At 35.9% G+C, this 21,152-nt stretch overlaps 2 protein-coding genes across 2 annotated transcripts; both read left to right on the top strand.

The window, feature by feature from the left end:
- The first annotated feature begins 748 nt into the window (after positions 1-748).
- LOC130245950 (C-factor-like) lies at positions 749-6,049 on the top strand. Its single transcript, XM_056478743.1, has 6 exons — positions 749-895; positions 1,404-1,455; positions 2,934-3,121; positions 3,208-3,366; positions 5,298-5,408; positions 5,531-6,049. The coding sequence occupies exons 1-6, from the start codon at positions 749-751 to the stop codon at positions 5,642-5,644; spliced, it is 771 nt and encodes a 256-aa protein (XP_056334718.1). The 3' UTR covers positions 5,645-6,049.
- A 1,475-nt stretch (positions 6,050-7,524) lies between these two features.
- Positions 7,525-11,651, top strand: LOC130245787 (synaptotagmin-1-like). The gene is made up of 7 exons (XM_056478552.1): positions 7,525-7,651; positions 7,902-8,082; positions 8,677-8,726; positions 8,951-9,358; positions 9,450-9,569; positions 9,639-9,750; positions 10,980-11,651. The coding sequence occupies exons 2-7, from the start codon at positions 7,926-7,928 to the stop codon at positions 11,285-11,287; spliced, it is 1,155 nt and encodes a 384-aa protein (XP_056334527.1). The 5' UTR covers positions 7,525-7,651; positions 7,902-7,925; the 3' UTR covers positions 11,288-11,651.
- The last annotated feature ends 9,501 nt before the right edge of the window (positions 11,652-21,152 follow it).

Genomic DNA, 21,152 nt, shown 5'->3' with positions numbered 1-21,152 from the left:
CATCTGTATAATATTTCAGGAATCTTAGGGTTTTTTATTCTTAATAAGATGAAGTGATTTTAGGAGGGAGTTAAATTCTTATCTAAAAAGAGTAAAGAAGGGTAATATTTGCGAATTTCTGTGAATGAAAAATTTGCCATATAAAATTTAAAAAAATGTATAATGTGTTCCAGGGGTTTATCTTTTGGGTTATTATAATACAAAATAATGTATTTTAGACTAAAGCAATTTACAGCATTGGCAGAATCAAATATATGAGAACCTAGGAGTGACCAAAATTGCTTGGAAATTGGACAATCAAAAAACATACTAATGTCTCCTCTGCCTGTTTGCAGAAAGAACAGGAGCTGTCGATGTCCAAAAAAATTAGAAATACCAAAATTTACCAGATAAATTTTATGTATAATTTTAAAATGTATTTCTTTTGCCTTGTTGGAAATGTAATATTTCCCAGGTAAAAGCCAGGTTCTATTCTAGTCTACGTCCTCAACCAATGACCTCCAGTAAAACTTTCCTCTGGAATAAATTTTCCTTTTAAACTGAAAAATTTGACGCACAAACCCGTGGTTACATTTCTTATCTAACAGAGAAATACCTAAATAAATCAACAGACTGACGCATCGTGACGCAAAGAGACGCTAGATTCTCGTCACGTGACTGGAGACGACAGCGCCATCAAGCGGTCATACTTGTATAATCTCGTTCAAAGCATTAAAACTGAACTCGTATTCTCTAATAAAGTGACAAAATGATTCACGCGTTTAAAAACTGTTCAAACTTAATGATCACCGGGGCCAGTCGAGGCCTCGGGCTGCAGATAGTTGAAAGTCTGGCAAAGGGAGGCTTCTCCCCCGGGAAGATTATCGCCACTGCGCGGAATCCAGATGGAGCCAAGGTAAAGCTGAGAGCAGACAGTGTAGTATTTACATTAGGTCTGCTGTACAAATATTATAAAAGCCCCAGATCCTTTACAGTCATCTAAGCTAAAGGAGAGTGTGCACAAGCGTAGCAGATATATGTACAATCAATATATCTAATTTCGTCATACAGTCGTCATATGAGTGCGTAAACGTACTTTATTTTACATTCCTGTTACATCATGTGTAAATATCTTGCTGCAGTACTTATAATAACAGGAATCCAGGGTGGCAACATAATGTACAAGCTAAACAAAATGAGTATCATCACCACCATGGCTCCCGATGATAATCAAGGTTTATTGCGACTGATCTGTCCAAAAAGGGTTTTGGCCTATTTAAAAAAAAAATCAGTTTAGTAATTAATTAGGAACATCGTTATTTTAAATAATTTAATATAATATAAGTCCTATAAAAGCATGTGTAATAATTATAAAATAGAAATAGCTACTTTAAAAATGTTTAAAAGAACTGCTTGCTTTATAGGAACTACAAAAGTTGGCGGAAGAGTACCAAAACATACACATTATTAAACTGGGTAAGTACAATACATACTTTTTTATAGACTAGAAATGTGGTTCCAAGCAGGGTTTGCTTTATGACCTAGATTTTGTAGTGGGCGTTAGGTGGCGCCCTAACACAACACTTACACTCACACTCAGTTTTTTACAGTCATTGACTTAAACAAAATATGTTTCAGTGAATGAATCTTTTAATATTACCATGCAATACCATGAAATTGACAGTTTTATAAACTCATAAAAACAGCAGTTAGGCCTTCAGCGTGATTTGCTGGAAAGGGTCAGATTTTATGATTGGTTTGGTGGATGATGGCATTCTATTATCTGCATATTATTATTTTTAATTTGTTTTGCTTTCATTTTTTTCATCATCATTTTTTATCATTAAACATTTATTTATTATTTCTTGGATTTTGTTTTATTATAACTGTATTATATAATTAGAAATAATAACAGTTTTAGTTGTATGGTTTTACATGTAGTTAATCATATCAAAACTGATGGTGATGGACTCTGTCACAATCACTAGCGATCTAGTCCTTACAGAGCACTGGTAAACTCACAGATCACACAGAACTACAAATCTGCCAGTATATGGACTACAAGATCCAGTCATGCAACACACACACCTGCCCCAAGTCTCTATTGATTAGACTAACACAGCTGAAGCTGCTTATGGACTGATTACTGGATTATTCATACAGCACACAAACACACAGAAGTTGCTGAGTCTTGTTATACTGTTTGTGAACATTACAACGCGCTTGCCTTGCACCTTTGCTTTGTTGTTTTGGTTGTTTATGTTGCTTGCTTCCTTCCTGTTCTGACCATTCACCTGCTTATTGACCATGACTCTGGATTGCCCGTATACATCTGTTTGCTCCTGATAGTGACCGTTGCTTGCCTGACTATCCTGCTAATAAACCTGCGTTTGGATCCGCACTGCTTTGTCCAGCATCCCATTTACATTACAGACCCCATGACCCAAAAGAGGTCATCCAAACTCAGTCCTGGAGGGCCAGTGTCCTGCATATTTTAGTTCCAACCCCAATTAAACACACCTGAACCAGCTAATCGAGCTCTTTCTAGGTATACTAGAAACTTGCAGGGAGATGTGTTGAAGGAAGTTGGAGCTAAACTATGCAGGACACTGGCCCTCCAGGACCGAGTTTGGACACCCCTGACCTAAAAGAAGCTATATTTGAAACTGAGCTCATGTTTGCCTGTGTCTGTTGTGTTAATCGTGAGCCTCTCTGCTAGGGCTGCATGACATTGGACAAATTTGACATTGTGATATTTAATTTTTCTGCAATATATATATATATGGATACAGTTTGACCAGATAGTTTTAACAGCTCTATGTAGAAAGTATTCATTAATTTAAGAGTGAATCATTCATAAAATGTAATAACTTAAAGATAAAAGGGAAATATACAATGTTTTAAGGTTTTCTGGGGAGTCTAAAATAAGCCCTAAAAAAGCTCTCTGCTTTTAGATGTCATCAGTCAGGAGAGTATAGAAAGAGCTGCGGCTGAGGTGGAAGAGCTTGTTCAAGAGGAGGGTCTCAACTGCCTCATCAACAATGCCGGAATCAATGTTGTGGCAAACCTAGAGACCGTGACCGCAGACCAGATGCTGGAAAACTTCCACACCAACTCTGTTGCCCCTTTGATGATCACCAAGGTTTGGTTTCTCTCCACAATATAAGCACATATCTGCTGCTCTCATCACAAACGTCTGAAACCACACTAACTGAACTTGTCATGCAGGCCATGCTTCCTCTGCTGAAGCGAGCAGCTGCAAAGGGGACGGGGATGGGGATCCACAGAGCGGCAGTCATCAATATAACGTCTCTACTGGGTTCAGTTGAGCTCTACTGGGGTGATCGTGCCAACACTTTCAAATGGTACCCTTACAGAACATCGAAGGTTTGTGTTTGTGGAGATTAATAAAGTTACACACTGATGAGCCAAAACTTTATGACCAGTACCAGGTGAAGCGAATATTGTAGATCATCTCCTACAAGGTCACAGTCAGGTCTGGATAGATTAGATGATAACAGTCTGATTCAGTGTGTTAAAGGGCAGGAATAAACATCTGGGTGATTTTTGATTAAGGTTTTGTGGTGTCCACTGTAATGAGGGTATGGTGTGACAACAACGGTAGGGTCCAAATGCAGCTTCTAATCAGCAAAGTCAGGCAGGCAAGGTTGGTACAGGAGCAAACAGAACCATAAAGGTAATCCAATGAGTAATTGTAGAAACAGGCGAAGAGAAACATAAACATTAAACAAACAATGGTCTAAACACAGCAAGACAACACAGAAAAATGCTTTGTGAAGCTGTGGTCACACTGGACATAGACTTCAATTCATACACATGTGAATGCGGTAGACCAGAAACGCAAGCTCATCTTGTTTATTACTGTTTAATCATCTTGTCTAATCTTCTTGTTTAATCTTGACCCTTTTCGCAGCGCCATACAAATTTCGCATGCTCAAACTCTAGTGTGACCGCAGCTTATTGCTCACAGATAACTCAGACTGGATGTGTGTGAGTGGAGTGTATATAATTCATGTAATTAGTCCTGATCAGCTACAGCTGTGTCTGTATGTAATCTAGAGGTGACCTGAAACCGGTGTGTAACTGCGGGACATGATGGGGGATGTAGTTCGGGTGAATGACAGGTAGTGTTACATCGCTGGTGATCATAATTGACCATGCATCTGTGAATTGGCACTATTTTGCAAGCACAATAGTTTATCTCATCTGCGTATACTTCAAATTCAGAATTGGCACTATTTTGCAAGCACAATAGTTTATCTCCGTATACTTCAAATTAAACTTTGTGCAAATGTCAATTAGTATAAAAATGTCTTTCAGATGCACTTTCCTTGTTGAAACATTTTTTTTCATTTTGAAACAAAATGTAAAAAAAACACTACAACAATACAGTGGAGATCAAATTTTGAGAACAATTTGTAAACACAATGTATTCAGAAATAATGTAATTTTCATTGTTCAAATTTGAAGAAAGAAATATTTAGTTGTGCCTACATCATGCTTGTAGTATCCTGTCCACTTGTGCATTTGCTTGTTGTGGATGCCAAGCCTTTTGGGGAACTTATAGGGATAGTTCCTCCAAAAAGGAAAATTTACTCACTATGTTACTCACCCTCGTATGGTTTGAAACCTTTGTGAGTTTCTTTATTCTGCTGAACACAAAACATGATACTTTGAAGAAAGCTGAAAACCAGTAACCATTAACATCCATAGTTGGAAAAACAAATATGAAGGAAATCAATGATTACCAGTTTTCTTCAAAATATATTTTGTGTTTAACAGAAGAAAGTCAAACTGAACCAGTGAAGGGTGCGAAAATGTGACAAAATGTTCAGTTTTTAGTGAACTGTCCATTTAAATTAGTCAGTGACATTAATATGCTGTTTTCTAGAAATCATAGATTTTAAATTACCAACTATTCTTGGTGTGACTGAAAGGGCTTTCATCTAAACAACCTGCTTTTGGAGGGTTTCAGTCACTTTCGAAGGGCTCACCCTCTTGTAAAGTCAGTGAAGACTGGAAAGTATGAGAGTCAGTTAAATAGGTTTTTTCAGAAAATTAAAGAAAATGCCTATCAGATTACAGATTGACTCCAGTACCTAGGAGTATTCTGAAAATGTTCTCTAATTTTGGTCAGTGTTCTTCTAAATGTAACTTTTAATATTATTTATGCTTCTGACGTCAGAGTACAACTCTTGAAATATGAATCTTGGATTATGCACAAAACTGCTCTTTCACTCCTGTTAAGATAACTCCAAATAGGGCTAATATATAGAGTTTGATTTGACTTGTATCAGAGCGCACTGAACATGGTCACCAGATGCTTGGCAGTGGATCTCGAGGCAGATGGGATCCTGTGTATGGCTCTCCATCCAGGCTGGGTGCGCACTGATATGGGTGGACCTGAAGTGAGTCTCTTTCTCTTATCTCTTACTTGCCAATGCTGTCTGTTGTTGTACTAATCAAACTCTAACAACATTTTAAAACTGCAGTAGTGATCAACTCTTTTGGTTTGTTGTTCTCTATGCAGGCACCATTGAGCCCTGAAGAAAGTATTTCCTCTGTCTTGTCTGTGATTGGTGGATTAACCGAAAAGGATCATGGGTCATTTCTGCATTATACTGGGGAAACACTTCCCTGGTGAAACTGTCAATGTTTGTAAATGGCAGTGATAAATATCCTATTGTTTTGCTTTATACATATATATTTATATATTTAATAATATACATTGTTTAGGGTTATATTTATTTTACTTGCTATAAAATGTTACTTACTGATATTCGGGGTGTGAATGTAATCAGAGTGGATCATGATACAATTACTGCAATGTTGGCATTTAAAACGCATTAAAATGATCAATTTACTGGTAAATTCTGAAAGTATTTTCTCCACTTGTTTGTCTTTAAATGCAAAACCAAAGAAACTATTCTGTTATATTCTATTTGTATTAATATTCACAACATTTCTCCCAATAAAGTATTTATTTTTTCATAGTTTTGTAATGCACAAAATACAAGCTTTTCGAATTAAATGTTGTTTTGAGGTTAAATGTGTTTTCTTTCTCTTCATTTATTGTTTAAATTTATTATATCCTAAACTATTTTGAATGTTATATTCTTTTTGTAACTGGCAGAGCTGTCTTTATGCATCTATCTAGCCTTTCAATGACAAACAGTTTACACTACCTGACAAAAGTCTTGTAGCTTATCCATGTTTTAGGAACATCAAATAATAACTTGAATTCTAGTTGATAATTTGGTATCAGAAGTGGCTTATATGAAAGGCAAAGGCCTCTAGATTAAGCTTATTTTACCAAAATAAAATATGATCATGCCTTGATTTTAAATTTTTTAATAAGGGCAGTAAGGTCTGACTTTGCTAAGCCAAAAGTTTTGTCACTTAACAGAAGTAATGTACAGTATTGAATATAAAGTCATGGTGCAGTGGAAAAATAATAAATATTGTCTTTGACTCCCATGAGCTTGGAGGACTGCATCCATACATCTCTGCAATGACTCAAATAACTTATTAATAAAGTCGTCTGGAATGGCAAAAAAGCATTCTTGCAGGACTCCCAGAGTTCATCAAGATTCTTTGGATTCATCTTCAATGCCTTCGGCTCTATTTTACCCCAGACATGCTCAATACTGTTCATTTCTGGTGACTGGGCTGGCCAATCCTGGAGCACCTTGACCTTCTTTGCTTTCGGGAACTTTGATATGGAGGCTGAAGTATGAGGAGCGCTATGCCGCTAAATAATTTGCCCTCTCTTGTGGTTTGTAATGTAATGGGCAGCAAAAATGTCTTGATACCTCAGGCTGTTGATGTTGCCATCCACTCTGCAGATCTCTTGCATGCCCACATACTGAATGTAACCCCAAACCATGATTTTTCCTTCGCCAAACTTGACTGATTTCTGTGAGAATCTTGGGTCCATGCAGGTTCCAATAGGTCTTCTGCAGTATTTGTGATGATTGGGATGCAGTTCAACAGATGATTCATCCAAAAAAATCTACCTTCTGCCACTTTTCCAAATGATTAACAAGAAGTCAAGTTATTTTTTGTTGCTCTTACAACTGGGATTGATGACAAGACTTTTGTCAGGTAGTGTATTTCTCATTTTTATTATTATATCTCTCATTGCATAGTGCAGTTTTGTCAGTTGCACTATTATAAATGATTCCATCATAAGAAATAAACAAATTATCAACAGTTTTTCAATATAAAGTGAAACATTTCATGACAGTTCTATGCATATCATTTTTTTTTTTTTTTTTGCAGAGCAAAAGAAAGGTTCTCCCATCTACAATACTGACACTCTTTTTTGTGAGCAAATATCTAATCTTACAAGCTCTGGCTATTTGGTTACAAGTCAGTGATAAACTGGACATTCGATTTGCATAGTGGAGTAGTAGAAAGCCAGCAGTTCTACATATGCCATTGAAACACATCTTATATTAGTTAAAGGTCCTTGAAGGCAGTGAAGATCAAGCATGTTTAATAAGAGCTGAATGTACAAGTGATCCAACAGGTTTGCCATTTGTGTTTGCTGATCATCTGTCAGGTGATCACTGTCACTGAATATGGATATGCTCCGGTCATAGTTTATTTACAAAATGGAACTAAAGGCGGAAAACTAAAGCTTGAAAAGGTAGGACTTTCAACTTAGTTCTTTTAATAAAGCTTTCCTTTTTAAAAAAGTAATCTTTATTAAAGCCTTAAGCTACAAAGATTTTCTTTGAAAGTATCTCAGCTAGTTCTCAACATACTGAATGTAGTGTGTCTTAAATAATTATGCAAAATACTTTATACATGCTATACATTAATGTACATTTAATCAGATTGTCAGTTTACATATGAATAACAGATATCAGGAATAGCTTTTTGTCATTCATTTCCAGGGTTGTACATGGCAGAACGACAATATGGTGTTTATGGCTTTGAGTCTTCGACTGCTTTTCTCTGAGCAAGTTGAGTATAGTATCTTGGCCATATCTGCTGTTGTTTTCCTTGTAGCCCTCGGCTTTTTGATATGGCAAATTTACCGCTACTGTACACAGTTTCCCGTTTTACAAAGAGCTGGTAAGTTTTCATGCATTTAATTGACTGATTAATTCATATTACTATCAACAGCTGTTGTTTAAAATAACCTTTCAAAATATGTGCCTTTGATATGCAGTACTGTTTAGGAAGTTTGATATTGTTTATGATATCACAAACAATTAAATGTCAGTCAAATGGTTTTATTGTTTTGGAAAGCAATTAAAATTTTAAATAAGAAAGGATAATAAGTAATCAAATGTACATTTAAATCATTTATAATAACAATATACATCATATATATTCAAATATTCATAATATTCATATTTGTAAATAATATTTATAATATTCCTTTGAACTTTCTATTTAAAGAATCTTAAAAAATAATAATGATAATTAGCATGTTTCTTTCAGAACCAAATCAGCATATTGGAAAATTTTCTGAATAATCATGCGACACTGAAGATTGCAGTAATGATGCTGACAATAAATTTTTATGTTTATTTAATTAAATAACTTCCTTTTCAATGGTATACCCATCAAACAATGAGTCTCAGAACATGCCACAAAGCTAATAGGGTTTATGCAAAATATCTATCAAGATCTATTTGATTCCTGTGAATATTGTATTAACAGATGGCCTGCCAGCAAAAAGAGGAGGTTTTCAGAATGGTAAACAAGCTATGGTAAGAATAATTTGCATAAGCCATCATTATCGTCATTACCTGGAATGCACCTAATATGTGCTGTGTTTACTTCCGTATTTACTGCTTGCTCTGACCAAGATCAAACAACATAGATGAAAAAACACGTTTTACAGATGGTTAGCTTTGGTTGCCAAACAGTATGTCTGTATTTCAAAACATCCAATAAGAGAAAAATGACACCTGGTACACACTCTGTCCATCAGAATGAGGTTCAGTATGAGGAACTGAGCCACAGACTGTCGCCCGGCACATCCTGCACTAACCTGGGAAGCAATTTAGACCTGGCAAGCTTGGAGGATCTGGAAGAAGAGAATATCCATGGATCTCTGCGATTTTCACTGTTCTACGATCAGCTGCAGTCCAAACTGGTGGTGACAGTGCTGGATGCCCAGGATCTGGCCGTACGAGACTTCAGTCACAGCGTGGACCCTTTCGTCTGGGTGCGTTTAATGTGGGCAGAGAGAGAAAATAAAGATCAGAACTCAATGCAGTGCTTGCTGCACGAATGGCAGACGCGTATTGTTAAAAAAAGCTGCAGTCCTGTGTTTGGAGATCAGTTCTCTTGCACTTTAGCTGAGGATGAAGTATCAAGGGTCACTGTTAGATTTGAGGTATGTGACATTTGACACCATGTGACACCTTTTTTGAAAGCATATGAATATGAAAAAATCCGCATTTTCTAAATATAATTAATTTTTTTAGGTTAGGGATTTTGATAAATACTCAAGACATGGAGTTCTGGGAGAGGCCCGTGCTTCTCTGAACACATTGAAGATCTCTTATCCCCTGGAGTTAAGACAGGATCTACAAGTACCCAGAAAAGTAAGTTTTATCCCAGTGCAAGACATTTAAAAATTATGATAAGCTGTATACGGTACATATTCTGTGCAGGATATAGTTGGAGAGGCGCTGCTATCTCTGAAATACATGCCTACATCTCAGAGGCTGGAAGTGGGAGTGTTGAAGATCCACACAGTCTGCCATCATAATAAGACTGAGAGAGGTGAGGAATAATACAAATATAATGTAATTATATGAATATAGATTGGCACGATCGTCTCACAGCAAGATTCAAGCCTCGGCTGGGTCAGTTGGCATTGTGAAGTTTGCATGTTTGCATCTCCCCGTTTTCACGTGGGTTTCCTCCTGGTCCTCCGGTTTCCCCCAAAAGTCCAAAGACGTGGTACAGGTGAATTGGGTATGCTAAAAATGAACTGTAGTGTATGAGTGTGTATGGATGTTTCCCAGTGATGCGTTGCAGCTGGAAAGTCATTCACTGCGTAAAACATATGCTGTTTTTTTTTTTGCTTGCTCGTTACTAAACACGTACGCAGCACAAATGTCTAGCATATTCGGATTGGCACACTTTCTTGACTAGTGCGGTTAAATGACATTTGTCCTGGGAGCACTGGACAAGTGTGGCAGCGCTATTGACGCATGCTCAGGGTCTGTATGCGATATGTAGTGTATATATCCATGGCCATCCCTTATCAGAAATGGTGGTTGTATGTATGTACCTTCAAAATCAGAGTGGATTGTTGGTATAAAGTAGGGAATGAATATCGATAACAAAATCTTTATGGTCTGCCAAAATCAAATACTAACAAGCTACTAGCTATCCACAACGATACTAACCCACCACAAACTCACAACTATTCGTAACTTTTTGATTTAATAGCTAATTTGTATGAATTTGTACAATATTCTCAATCGTACAATTTTGTACGATTTGCTTATCCCCCAATGATGGTTGGGTTTAGAGGACGGGTTGGGTGCCACACCTCCTTTTCAAATCGACTAAACTAACTTTTCATATGACTAAACTAAACTGACAAAACGTAAAATAGTAACATTTCCTCATGAGATCAGGCTGTGCTAATCACAAAATAACATGATTTTGCAGTATTAACTATAGTTTACTGTTTTTTGTAGTACAACTTTGGTTATACAAATAGCAGTCACACCAAAAACATGGTTACTCCACTTTTACTAATTAAACCATGGCTGACAGCCGATATAGTGCACTGTGCACTGAATAATACACAGTGGACTGTGAAACTCACAGGAAAGCAACTCACAGTCTCCACCTACTGGCGTAACTTTGTATCTTCATATAGCCTATTTACTTTCAGATTATATTTAACATTAACCAACCTTACTAAATGCTGTAAAATATTTAATAAAACAACTTGCTTGAAGTTACAGTAAGGTGTTTGTTCAATGTACTCACAGCTCTCTACGCCAGAACTATTGTGACCTGCAACCAGAGCAGGCTTCGCCATCAGAGGACAACGCAGAAGAAACGCAGGGAGGTCACTGTGTTTAATGAGGTGATGACCTTTGTGTTGCCAGATCAACAGATTAAAGAGTGCTCCATTGAGGTGTCTGTTTACGAGATTCAGCCTTCAAGGAAGTCCTCCAAGAACCTGATTGGCCACATCCAAGTGAAAAAGAACAAAACAGGCGAAAATGAGCACTGGAAGCAGATGATGCAATCATTAAGGCAACCAGTCGCAAATTGGCATTTAATCTACATCTGATGCAACTTGACGCTTCCCATTTCCCGAGGTGGAAGGTCGTACTTCCGACTTTTGTTTGCGTTTTAAGGTTGGTTGGACTGAGGAAACAACATATCAAGAATAAATGGCTGTGAACTTTTTGAGCACGCATGTTTAAAGAGCTCTTGGTTCCTTGGACTCAAAAGATCTCACGTACACTCTCTAATATTTATTTTTTACAACAAATTTTACAGTGAAACATGTATATTTGTCACACAATAATGACAATGACGATGATATGAATATTTCTAACACAATTGCAATTTAACCATATTCATAATAATGAATTGTGCTAACAAGTCTATTCTGTAGTGGAAATAAAAATAAATTTGCAATACAGTGACAACGTCTTGCAAAGATTTTATATTATGTATGGAAAAATGTATATGTTTCTGTAGCCTAATTTAGCTAAATAAAAAACTGTTTGGAAATTATGCACAATAATAACAAAATATTTTATTAGTCACAATTCTAAGTACCAATACAAGTCTTTCAAATTTCATATGCAAAACTTCAACATCAACACTGTCTCTCTAGTTATTTTAAATAGATATTTTCAGAGTGTCTGCATTATCAGTGAGTCAATCTAATTTTAATCATTCATGCACACAAACACACACACGCATCATGGTTTATCAGCATTTAATAACCATTTAAAACATTTTAACATGGTTATTCACTTGTATAATATAGCTAATAGCCTAAAAAACTATTTTCGTGAGGGTGTTGTTTGCAAAGTTACCAACAGCACCCACAAGATGGCTCCCTAAACCCATATACTAAAGCTTATCTGTCTTTACGTCGGTCGGTCCTTTGAATAAGGCATAGGCCAAGAGCTGCATAGAAGTCGTCGTTGTTGTTTCAGGTTAAGTTCGTTTATAATCATTAGCTTCCTGACACTCACACTCCAAATCAAGAGACATACTTCATAATTATTGTCAGATAGGATTTAGATTTTTACAGCAAACTCTCACCATTTTGGAATGAACAGAACATTTCTTTCCTCTCACCTGTAATCTGCACCTCGTGTCTGTAATGAAAAACTTCTCACATGATTTGTGCTGCAGACGTTTCACATCACACATCATCACTTCCAGCCCACTGAACTGTTTCACTGCTAAAACTGCACAGCCAGACTCAGTCAGCACTGAAGTTAGCATAATTAGCATGATGCTAGGATAGCAATGTCTGGAAGAACAGCCACGCTGCCATTCAAAAATACAAGTGTGTCACGTTATTTAGTTGTGGCTTGCTTCCAGTTTGTTTGTTTGAAGTTACTGGATCAGGTGAAGACGGCTACAGAATTAAAGCAACGATTTTTGACTCATAATGAGCAGGGCTGAACAGATGTCACAGCACCTCTGCTCCTCAAGGCCATTCCCAGACATTACATCTCTCTCTCTCATAGCTCTCTCTTCAAGACTGTTTGCAAAGCTGTTCCTCCCACAGCCTGTTAATGAAAGTCACGATGGGATTTGGGGGGAAAGGGTGAGCATGAGAAATCTGGGGCCTTGGAAGGGTGGAATACATTCTGCCTTTCTCATCTTTATGTTAAAATCACAAAGATGTCCCTCATGTCCTCGCAGGGCTTAGAGATATAGCCTAATGGACAATTCACCTCACCTAAACTTTGATGTCTTTGTGTCTGTCTGTGTTAGTATTGATTATCAAAGGATTATTTGTTAATAGTTGGAATTAAATGAATAGTTTCCTCCAAAATCAATATGCAGACATTATTAAAGTTTTCACATATATTGAAAAATGTTAATTTCTCCCATTTTAATAGTGAGCAATATTTCTTGGGCACTAAATTAGAATACTGGAATGACTTCCAAGAATAAATCACATTTTAACCCCTTTGGACTCTGTCCATTACAGTGGACATCACATGTCAGCCCATGTTTTTTGTAGTTTCTGAGCATTTAATCTAATTTAAAGCCTGCAGTCCATGAGAGTGGACGACTGTCATCAAATCAAATGGTGGTAAGGTTCGGCATATTGTAGTTTTTAAAAGATCCACTTCACTAAAAAGCAGCATGGCATCACTTCACTCCAGACACAAACGTATGCCACATTTACAATGTTTTTATTCATATATAGTGATATGTTTGCCAATAGTTCATAGATTTTATGTAAAAAAGGTATTGCACTTACTAATTAAAGTTTAAAATCTCTTGTAACATTGCAAGCTTTAGATAAGGATTTTTTAAAAAATGTCTTCCATTAGGATGGACAATGGGTTCAAGATCTGTTACTGAAATTAAATCTCTAGTAATACTGATTGAACTTTTTTATATAAAAAGACTATGTTGATGTATTAATTCATTGCTAAAACAATTTAATATGTAGGATATAAAAGATCTTGAAGTTCTTAAGCATATAGCAGATGGAAATATCTCAGATATGGGCATTATGTGGAGTGATAAGGAAGATGAAGATGAAGTTTGTAATAAAAGGTGCAATCTATACAACACAAACCTCAAAATTAAAGTAAAAATGTTACAATGTTAATGTTTGTGATTTTGAAAATAAATGTTAAGATTATAACAGCAATCATGTGGGTTTTTTGTATGTTGGTATAATGTTCGAGAAGAACTGTTCTGACCTGATGTCCATTGAAATGAACCAAAAATATATACTTAAGGGGTGTTGAATTTTGATTATTATAAATTGGTCTAATTTATAGAAGCCTCAAGAACTATGAAACTTTTACATTTTTCTGAAACTTGAAACATTCGGGTCTCAAGGGGTTAAAATTCTAATTTTAAACATCTATTTTAAATATTATTATTAACAGTATTTTAAAAATTGTTTCACTGTAATAATCAAATGAATGCACAAGAGACTTCTTTTAAAAACACTTTGAATGGTAGAAAAGCCACCTTTTTTGAGGGCTAAAATGTTGGCGGCGTGGCTCAGTGGTTAGCACTGTTGCCCCACAGTAAGAAGGTTGTTGGTTCGAGTACCAGCTGGACAAGTTGGTATTTCCCTGTGGAGTTTGCATGTTCTCCCCGTGTTGGCATGGGTTTCCTCCAGGTGCTCTGTTTTTCCCCACAGTCCAAAGACAGGTCAATTGTATAGGTGAACTGAATAAATTGGATGTAGTGTATGTGTGTGAATGAGTATGTATGAATATTTACCAGTTCTGGGTTGCAGCTGGAAGGGCATCTGCTGCATAAAACATATGCTGGATAAGTTGGCGGTTCATTCCGCTGTGGCTACCCCTGATGAATAAAGGAACTAAGCCGAAGGAAAATTAATGAATGAATGAAAGCTAACAAACATAAATTTACATTTATTTTAACTTCTTTGATTATCACTGCTTCGGCGCAATTAAATATTCCTCCCACTTTATTCAATTCACTTTTATTTGCATAGCACTTTTACAATGTAGACTTTGTTTAGACTTTAAAATTAGATAATTGTAGCCCTAGTGACTTTTCAGTCACAATGAGCAGCTCAATGTTATTGACAGTCTAGCTGAAAGTGTAAGTTGAAAATGTAGTGTATGTCCTTCAAATTTACAGTAATTCATTTCAATAGCCTGAGGGAAAGTATTTCTAAATTTAACACTTAAAACAATCATTCACCATAACTGTAAATTATCTTAAACTTAATAACTATCTTGTCATTCCGATTTTACATGACATTGTTTGTTTTGTGTAACACAAAAGGACATTTATTAAAGAATGTTTGTCAGTGAATGGTTTCAGTTTCCATTGACTTGCGTGGGTATTTTGTGCATACAGTTTTGCGCAATGGAACTAAATGGGAAATCAATGGGAACAAAAATAGTCTGATTATGAATACTCATTTCTTTGTAACAGAAGAAAGTATTTTGAGGGTAAGTAAATATATTTTGACAGGACTGTCCCTTTAAACTCATTCATTCATTCATTTTCTTTTTGGCTTAGTCCCTTTATTTATCAGGGGACGCCACAGTGGAATGAACCGCCAACTTATCCAGCATATGTTTTACGCAGCAGATGCCCTTCCAGCTGCAACCCTTCACTGGGAAAGTCCCTTTAAACTAAATGCTTTAAATCCATTTATTCTGGAGTTTAATTATGAACACATTATGTCAAGATTCAGCCCAATTTCTGACTGTAGAAAGCCTGTTCATATTTGAGAAATCTTAAAACCTGTTACAGTATGATGAGCCAGTGGGTATTTCTGTGTGGAGTTTTCATGTTCTCTGCGTGTTCGCATGGGTGTACTCCAGGTGCTTCGATTTCCCCCACAAGTCCAAAGACATGTGGTATAGGTGAATTGGGTAAGCTAAATTGTCCTTAGTGTATGTGTGTAAATGAGAGTGTGGGTGTTTTCCAGTGATGGGTTGCAGCTGGAAGGGCATCCGCTGCGTAAAACATATGCTGGATAAGTTGGCGGTTCATTCCGCTGTGGCAACCCCTGATTAATAAAGGGACTAAGCCGAAAAGAAAACGAATGAATGACTCAACCACGTGAATAAAAATCAGGATTCTTACATTTAATATGGGAATATAGCAGCAGTCTATTAAATTATAATTACAGATACTGTTTTTTTAAGCACAGTGGGAATTAAACACAATTTACTGATACATAGAATTAATTATAATACAGCTGAAAATTATATATATATATATATATATATATATATATATATATATATATATATATATATATATATATATATATATATATATATATATATATATATATGTATATATATATTTATATAAATTTACAGCTCTGTATGGGTTACATATCAATAACTCATCAGCATTGATGGTTCCATGAAGATCCTACTGTATATTACAAAAACATTAGTGATATATGTACAGGTTGTGTATATATACGAGGGTCTCATGGCTGTTCCAGACCGCCGCTGTCACTGCAGTAACACATGATATGCAGAGTTGGCTCACTCACTGATTACACAACCCTAATGAATCAGCCCATGGTATAATGGAGACTGCAGGACTATTCAGAAGGTACTAGTTGTTTCCAGCATGGAACTTGTTTCTGTTTATTTGTTACTACAGTATGTGTTGTACATTGGGTGTGTCATTTATTACAAATATATTTGTACATTATGCATGGATACATCCATTATGAACATTGACGTCATTTTATTTGATATTGTATTGGGTGTATTTATGTCATAGGATAAGGAGAGGCTTTTTGATTTCATGTCTTGGCTGAAGGGCTTATTAGCAAACCTTTCAGCTGTGACTCTGTTCTTAATATAGGATCCCCCGAGTATACTTTTATCAAATAATTACCACACAATGCACATGTAAAACCCATTGGTTTTTAGGTTTCTTTTTGAAATCAAGTAATTAAATGTCCAACACTAAAGAGTCCCTGACAGGAACTTCCTTTCATTTCAGATTTGCACCAATAAAAAGCTATTGAAAAGGACTAATGGCATTTCAATTAACCGATATTTTGCAAATTAAAAATTTTTTTCCTCTTGCAATGTCATTCCAAAATTCCAGCTTTTTGGTGGAGAGGAGACAGAGCGATGACTTTGTAGTGTTGTTGAAGTATTTATTACTGTTCAACTTAAATATCTTCTTTCTTATATGACTTGAATCCAGCATTAGGTTGATTTAAGGCCTGTTCATGCCAAATATGACAACAATATCGTAACAGTTTCAAACGCATCTAATTTTAAAAAATAGCACACCACCACTATAATGATATTAAGAGAGAAATTATGTAATTAGAATCTCTTTCACAGCTAATAAACAATACAAATGTTGCCAGCCAATCAGAATCATCTGGATTTATCAAAAGCTGATGATCTAATTCATTGCATTAGTGGGCTTACATGCTAGTTATTTTTATAGGTATCTTTATATTTAATCCTTATTAAAAAAAAAAAGTAGGACAATACGAAAAAGTACATCCATGTGGTTTTTAATAGCAGAATAAATCCTGACAGGTTTATCTGAGCTGTTGTATAAGACTGTAGGGCTTTATTCTGTGCTAACAACCACATGGATGTCCTTTATCCTGCTTATTAAATGGCTGCTTGCCACAAAATTTTAATCATTATTTTTTTAGGGGTTTTTCACCTTTAAGTGGAAAGGACAGTAGAGGTTGCAGACAGGAAAGTATTGGGAGCAGAGAGAGGGGAAGGGTTGGCAAAGGACCTTGAGTCGGGAATCAAACTTGGGTCACCATGAGCACCACAGTGCTATATGTCAACGCACTTAACCACTAGGCTATTGGCGCAGACACAAAATTAAAAAAAAACTTTGATCAAAACATTGTTCTAAAGCATAATAGTTGATTTTCAATGGCATTTCAATTAACCGATATTTTGCAACTTAAAAATGTTTTTCCTCCTGCAATGTCATTCCAAAATAGTAGTAGGTAGGTTTTTTGGCTTTTGCACCAGCCATTATTTTTAAAGGAGATGTCGGCATGCTATCCAAGCATTATTACACATATCTCTGGAATACATGGTCCTGATTGGTCATTCAAGACATTCCGTGTTTTGTTATTCCCAGATAGCAACTGCTGAAACTTATAAAACAGGCTCATCGTAGTTCAGATCATTTTCACATGAGTACATTCCTATATTTATGCTTATCTTTTATACGGCTGTACTTGACTGTTTGGCTCCATCTTGAAACTGAATAATTAAGTTAGTGTATGCTTCATTCAGCCATTTTTACCAGCTTTAATTTAATTAAAAAGTTCATAAATTATACTACACTTCAGATGAACATAATTGTTTAGTTTTATGACATGTAGCTGTCTACTAATTGCAATAATGTATATTTAGGTAGTTGTTTTCTTAGAATAAAGCCCTTACTTAATGGAAAGGAAAGCCCTTAGTTCTAAGTGTGGCAACATATGAGGTGTTTTTTGGAGGGTGTAGTTCACAATTTCACAGAGCAACAGTTGATTCAGAATTTCTAGAAAAACAGATTAACCTGTTTTGAGTTGTGCAATGCAATAGAGCCTGCTGCATTATGCCCAAGGAAAAAAAAGAATGTGGTTAATATAAAACATGTACACACACACAAAAAAAAATTAGGCCAATTTAGGTTATTCAATTCACCTATACCGCATGTCTTTGGACTGTGGGGGAACAACCGGAGGAAACCCACGGTGAGAACATGCAAACTCCACACAGAAGTGCCAAATGACCCAGCCGGGAAAAAATTCCCTTATTTTTATCACAACATATAATATTACCTGTTTGTTCTCCTGAATGAGAAGACTTTCTTTGATGGAGAAGGATGTGGTCTCAAAGATGAAGGTCAATGACAAAAAGAGGGAGGTTCCTCTTATCTTTGATGATATAATACATGGAAGATTTCTGAATTATATTTGTTGTTTATGGTAGTAATAATAATACTTTACATTTATTTAGTGCTTTTCAGGCTACTCATTTACAGATGTTGGGGGGAATCTCCTCATCCACCACCATTATACAACATCCACTTGGATGACGCGACGACAGCTATTACAGCACATCAAACACCAGCTTTTTGGTGGAGAGGAGACAGAGCGATGACTTTGTAGTGTTGTTGAAGCATTCATTACTGTTCAACTTAAATATCTTCTTTCTTATATGACTTGAATCCAGCATTAGGTTGATTTAAGGCCTGTTCATGCCAAAGATGACAACAATATCGTAACAGTTTCAAACGCATCTAATTTTTAAAAATAGCACACCACCACTATAATGATATTAAGAGAGAAATTATGTCATTAGAATCTCTTTCACTCCCATTTTCCAGCTAATAAACGATACAAATATTGCCAGCCAATCAGAATCATCCAGATTTATCAAATTTAAAGCAGCTGATGATCTAATTCATTGCATTTGTGGGCTTACATACTAGTTATTTTTATAGGTATCTTTATATTTAATCTTTATTTAAAAAAAAACAGTAGGACAATAGAAAAAAAGTACATCCATGTGGTTTTTAATAGCAGAATAAATCCTGACAGGTTTATCTGAGCAGTTGTATAAGACTGTAGGGCTTTATTCTGTGCTAACAACCACATGGATGTTCTTTGAAATGAACTCGGGTCACAGTGAGCACCATGGTGCTATATGTGGACGCACTTAACCACTAGGCTATTGGCGCAGACACAAAATTATAAAAAAAATTTGAATCAAAACATTGTTCTAAAGCATAATATTTGATTAACTCTTTAATTAAAGGCAAAGCTGACAGAAGCAGAAACAGCTAAATGAAGCATAAACTAACCTACATATAGTTCAGTCACAAGATGACGCCAAACAATCAAAAAACGGCAGCATGATAGATAAGCATATGGAAATACAAGCATTTGCATGTGAATGTATTCACTGACAGACAAGAGTTAAGCAGTATAAGGCCTGTCGTTACAGCTGTCCGAAATAGTTGAATCACGACAAGGTATGTTATTCCCAGATAACATCTAATGAAACTAAAAACACAACCGCTTAAAGTACTCGGTTGATCCTGTGTTTTTAGTTTCATCAGATGTTATCTGGAAATAACATACCTTGTTGTGATTCAACTATTCCGGACAGCTGTGTAGCAATAGGCCTTCTACCGCTTAAAATAAAGCATGTCTAATGTTTAATACAGCATGGATGATGCACTTATCCAGCAGCACAGCATCAAGATATATAAATATAAACTTGGATTTTGAATTAACACTATCAGTTCTACATATTTTTCAAATTGAATATGTACTGTATCTGTTACACCCATAATGACTGTATACTAAATACTGAGGCACCTAATTTGACATAAAAGTCATTAAAATGTATAAAAACAATCCTATCCCGTGCTCTTTTTAATGTATCTTATTTGCGAGCACAAAGTTTGTTTTTCTAACAATAATAACCCAAGGTCTTTCCAGACAAGTGCATTTCTTCACAAATACAAATACACCTTTGGACAGCAACCAAACCAGGCTGACATGACCGAATCAGTCAAAATAGTAAGTCAACATTAAACATCATTTCGAGAAAATGAAACCGAGACTAAACATTCTAAGGATTCTCAAAAAAATTATTTGGAAAACGTTTCTTTAGAGTATAAGACAGCTACATTTTACTGGGCAGATTAAAGATATCTCAGTTGATGTGAGGAATTCAGACATCATGAAACATTCTTTAAAGACCATCGGGCTTCACACAGCAGGAAATCCAAACAAAACCAGAACAGGAATTCTGCTTTCCAGCCTGTCAGATTCCATTCTCTGTTCCACAACATTCTACACAGACCTGTGAAGCGGAAGTGTAACCCAATGAAAATAATAATAATAAAACTAAACAGAATGTTGTTATGAACTACTAGTGTTGTAGATTTCCACCCTCAGTCAGGTGTGTTTAGCATACAATCTGGAAAGTACCTTCTTGAGCTGGCGAGCTCTAATCTGGAAATAAGGGCAAACTGTAGGTTTGTTGTTATTGTTTTTTTGTCAAAATGTTTTATTATAAACTGAGGAAATTTAATGCAAAATACACAACCAAAAATTTGATTTCAACCTGATGAATATCATCTTTTGGAAACTGTTTGGACAGAGCTGTGTGTAGTTACAGTGAGTCCAGAATGATAGAAGCCCAATCAGTCTCTTTTTTTAAATTTCCTGACGTTAAAATAGGATCCAAATCCCTCCCATTTTGAGGCCCACAGCAACATGACGATGGAGTGCAGTTTCCCCGCCCACCAAATTGATTGACAGCCACGTATTAACATGTCTCTATAGAACACGTATAATCATATCAACAAGACAGGACGTGCGCCAAGCAACTGGGATTAAAAGATCTGTTCAGTTCTCTGTGATCAGAAATCTTGATCAAATTTGATCAAGAATGAGTTTTGCAAAGTTTAAAACGTTT

Source organism: Danio aesculapii, chromosome 18 (assembly GCF_903798145.1).
Source record: "Danio aesculapii chromosome 18, fDanAes4.1, whole genome shotgun sequence".
Classification (NCBI taxonomy): Eukaryota; Metazoa; Chordata; class Actinopteri; order Cypriniformes; family Danionidae; genus Danio; species Danio aesculapii.
Note: the sequence above shows the minus strand (reverse complement) of the source record. Positions and strands in the feature narration are given on the sequence as shown.

What these genes read in the sequence shown, in the direction of transcription:
- LOC130245950 (XM_056478743.1), top strand. Translation starts at nt 749, where the DNA reads ATGATTCACGCGTTTAAAAACTGTTCAAACTTAATGATCACCGGGGCC. An exon ending in GGAATCCAGATGGAGCCAAG is followed by an intron (nt 896 to 1,403) that starts GTAAAGCTGAGA and finishes CTTGCTTTATAG; the next exon opens with GAACTACAAAAGTTGGCGGA. An exon ending in CTGATATGGGTGGACCTGAA is followed by an intron (nt 5,409 to 5,530) that starts GTGAGTCTCTTT and finishes TTCTCTATGCAG; the next exon opens with GCACCATTGAGCCCTGAAGA.
- LOC130245787 (XM_056478552.1), top strand. Translation starts at nt 7,926, where the DNA reads ATGGTGTTTATGGCTTTGAGTCTTCGACTGCTTTTCTCTGAGCAAGTT. An exon ending in TCCCGTTTTACAAAGAGCTG is followed by an intron (nt 8,083 to 8,676) that starts GTAAGTTTTCAT and finishes TTGTATTAACAG; the next exon opens with ATGGCCTGCCAGCAAAAAGA. An exon ending in ATCTACAAGTACCCAGAAAA is followed by an intron (nt 9,570 to 9,638) that starts GTAAGTTTTATC and finishes TATTCTGTGCAG; the next exon opens with GATATAGTTGGAGAGGCGCT.